The sequence below is a fragment of the Otolemur garnettii genome, unplaced genomic scaffold (genome assembly GCF_000181295.1).
Source record: "Otolemur garnettii isolate 467f Iridium unplaced genomic scaffold, OtoGar3 scaffold00003, whole genome shotgun sequence".
NCBI classification, from domain to species: domain Eukaryota; kingdom Metazoa; phylum Chordata; class Mammalia; order Primates; family Galagidae; genus Otolemur; species Otolemur garnettii.
The window spans coordinates 37,810,814-37,814,254 of record NW_003852398.1 but is presented as its reverse complement, the minus strand read 5'-3'; the positions used below and the strand labels follow the sequence as shown (position 1 = coordinate 37,814,254).

Here is a 3,441-nt window from a genome sequence, read left to right as displayed (position 1 = left end):
GTAGAGACAGAGTCTTACTTTATCGTCCTCAGTAGAGTGCTGTGGTATCACACAGCTCACAGCAACCTCCAACTCCCGGGCTTAGGCGAGTCTCTTGCCTCAGCCTCCTGAGTAGCTGGGACTACAGGCGCCCACCACAACTCAAGGCTATTTTTTTTTTTTTTTGGTTGCAGTTTGGCCAGGGCCAAGTTTGAACCTGCCACCCTTGGTTTATGAGGCCAGCACCCTACCCACTGAGCCACAGGCACTGCCCTCCTATAGCATTTTTTGAATTGGGGGAAAAAAACCCTAACATTTAATACGTTACAATAAAACCTGAATGTGAAAACATGAATATGAAAAAATTTCCTAATATATCTAGATGTAAATCCAACAGCGATTACTGAGTAAGAGCTAGTCATTACTCTTTCAAATGAAGACCTAATTCCAAAGCAATGAAAGAGACTACAGGTGCAGCAAAAAGTAAGCTATAACCAAAGGTCAGACAAAACTTCCTCCACCCCTACGTTATTACAAAATTACATAAGCCTTAAAGCAAAGGGTTTTCACTTAGCTTATCTCAATTTACCATTTCTTTGTCTGTGATCAGGTTACAGAGTTCTAACCAGGCTCCCCAATGCAAAGGCAAAACATGAGTAGCCTCCACAAACACATCAATGGCCTCTTTCACCAAGTCCAGTTTTCGAAGCACCACACCATACCTGGGGGAAAAAGTAAACAATCAAAGTTAATGCTTTACAACATCTCCCTTCTACTTAAGAGGACATGTTCTAGAAAGTTCCAAATTACTCTAATACTTACAGATAGAGGCCAAATCCATCAAGTTCCCGAGCTTGGTGTTTTTTGCTGAGCTCTACTCTCAATTCTCTAAGGGCCTCATTTTTCACTTGTCCTTTCTCCAGGGGGCCTAACAAAGAAATAAAACCTCTGACCCAAGGGTAGAATGCTGACTTTGATTTTCATAGATACAGATATTCCCATTAACACCAACCAAAATTATACCTGAAACCTGTGGCAAACACTCACAAGTGGCCAATGATATCTTATACAACCCATTTACTTTATTCCACAAAGTGCAACTGATAATAGATCGACAGCCATATTTTGTTAAGCCCATATAATTTTTAAAAAATATTCATTAACTATAAATGTTTAATAGTCAGAAACCTCGACTAAAAATACCTGAATTTCAGGTTACAGAGAACAGGGAAAGACCAAAGAAAGAAACCCCTAACAACATTAGACCTAGATCTCCCTCAAAGTAGCCGTCAGCCACAGCTTGGTGAGAATCAGTCAGCTAAGATAAGTTATGTACTTTCCAATTTGCAAAAATCATCCTCAATCCATTTGTTACCCGCCTGGCTCCTGCAGGTATTTAAGTTTGCAATCATGTTTTTTTAGGTCAAAAGGTAAAAGAAAAATTCTTACCTAAGCTATCAACTGTTTCATCATCTTTCTTTTTTTCTCCAGACTGTAAGAGAAAAGAAACAAATAGATCTTTTATCAGAATATTCCCAAACTAGCAGCCCAATTCTACCTAATGGACCAACTTCAACCAACATGTCATGGTCACTACATTTTTTTTTTTTTGAGACAGTCTCAAGCTGTCGCCCTAGGAAGAGTACCGTGGCATCATAGCTCACAGCAACCTCAAACCCTCGGGCTTAAGTGATTCTCTTGCCTCAGCCTCCCAAGTAGCTGAGACTACAGTCACCTGCCACAACACTATTTTTATGTTGTTGTTGTGGTTGTCACTGTTGTTTTTAGCAAGCCTAGACTGAGTTTGAACCTGCCAGCCCCGTGTACATGGCCAGCGCCCTAACTACTGAGCAACAGGCACCAAGACCATGGTCACTAAATTTAAACAACTATTCATGGGCTCCCACTGGCCAAATCAGAAATAATGTGGCCACCAAAATAATAAAGCGATTTCTCATAAGCAATTAAAAATGTAGGAATCTGGCTAGGTGCCCATAGCTCACTGAGTAGGGCGCAGGCCACATGGCTACACCAAGGCTGGCAGGTTCAAGCCCAGCCTGGGCCTTCTAAACAATGACAACTGCAACCAAAAATAGCCGGGTGTGGGTGGTGCCTGTGGCTCAAAGGAGTAGGGCGCTGGCCCCATATGCCAGAGGTGGTGGGTTCAAACCCAGCCCCGGTCAAAAACCAAAAAAAAGCTGGGTGTTGTAGGAGGTGCCTGTAGTCCCAGCTACTTGGGAGATTGAGCCGAGAGAATCGCTTAAGCCCAAGAGTCTGAGGTTGCTGTGAGCTGTGATGCCATAGCACTCTACCGAGGGCGACATGATGACACTCTGTCTCAAAAAAAAATTTTTTTTTAATTAAAAATAATATATATAGCAATCTATGAGTCCAAACTGATATTAAGTGGGAAGGGATGGTTCTTAGAATAGATGTCAAGCACCGAAAGAATGCTAGAATTGAAGATCATCATTCTGCAGCATCATAGTAAAGAGTGCTTCAGAAAAAAATTTATAGCGGATATTAAATTTAAAGGGAAATTTTTATGGGGAGCAGGACATTTGCATGGTCTCAAAGTGTATCCTGACAGATTGCTGATTAGTTCCAAGGGAAATAATAGTTACTACACAGTACAGGAAATGGACAACATATTGACCAACTGATCAAAATTAACATTAGCAACAAAGGGTTTATGGACATCGTGTATCACCAGATGCAACGCCTTGTGAAGAAACATCAGATATATCCAAAATGAAGAATGTTCCAAGGGTCAAAATTGATAGAAATATACAACACAAAGATTGAAACCTAATGTGAACTGTGGACTTTTGTTGATAATGATATATCAATGCCTATTCACTGATTACAACAAATATATCACACTGGTGTAGGTGTAGAGAGGTAATATGGGAACTCCTATAATTTCTGCTCAATTTTGCTAAAACTACAGTAAAAAACAAAGTCTATTAATTAAGAAAAAAAAAGAAAAGATGATGAGCAAGGTGACTCATACATATCATCCTACCACTCTGGGAGGCCAAAGCAGGTAGATTGCTTTAGCTCAGAAGTTCAAGACCAACCTGAGCAAGAATGAGACCCTATCTCTACTAAAATTAGAAAAACTAGCCAGGTACCTGGGAGGCTAGGGCAAGAAGACCTCTTGAGCCCAGGAGTTTAAGGCTGCCATGAGCTATGATGGCCTAAGAGTTTGAGGCTGCTATGAGCTATGATGATGCCACAGCACACTACCAAGGGAGACAAAGTGAGACTCGGTTCAAAAAAAATTAAAAATAAATAAATAAAATAAAGAAGGAAAAAGAAAGCAAAGAGGGGAAAACTGTAAACTTTAATAAAATCTCAATGTCGGCTCGGCGCCTGTGGCTCAACCGGCTAAGGCGCCAGCCACGTACACCTAGGGTGGCGGGTTCGAATCCCCAGCCCGGACCCGCCAAACAACAATGA

The 3,441-nt window shown here is 41.2% G+C and overlaps 1 protein-coding gene across 2 annotated transcripts in view; it reads right to left on the bottom strand.

Moving 5' to 3' along the window:
- Positions 1-3,441, bottom strand: part of CDC23 (cell division cycle 23) — a 33,059-nt gene that overhangs the window by 21,320 nt on the left and 8,298 nt on the right. For both annotated transcript variants that reach the window (XM_023516046.1, XM_003782161.3), the window contains exons 4-6: positions 1,429-1,471; positions 802-907; positions 569-701 (exon numbers count right to left, since the gene is read on the bottom strand). In XM_023516046.1, coding sequence (XP_023371814.1) covers positions 569-701; positions 802-907; positions 1,429-1,471 — 282 coding nt within the window. The remainder of the gene's footprint in view (positions 1-568; positions 702-801; positions 908-1,428; positions 1,472-3,441) is intronic.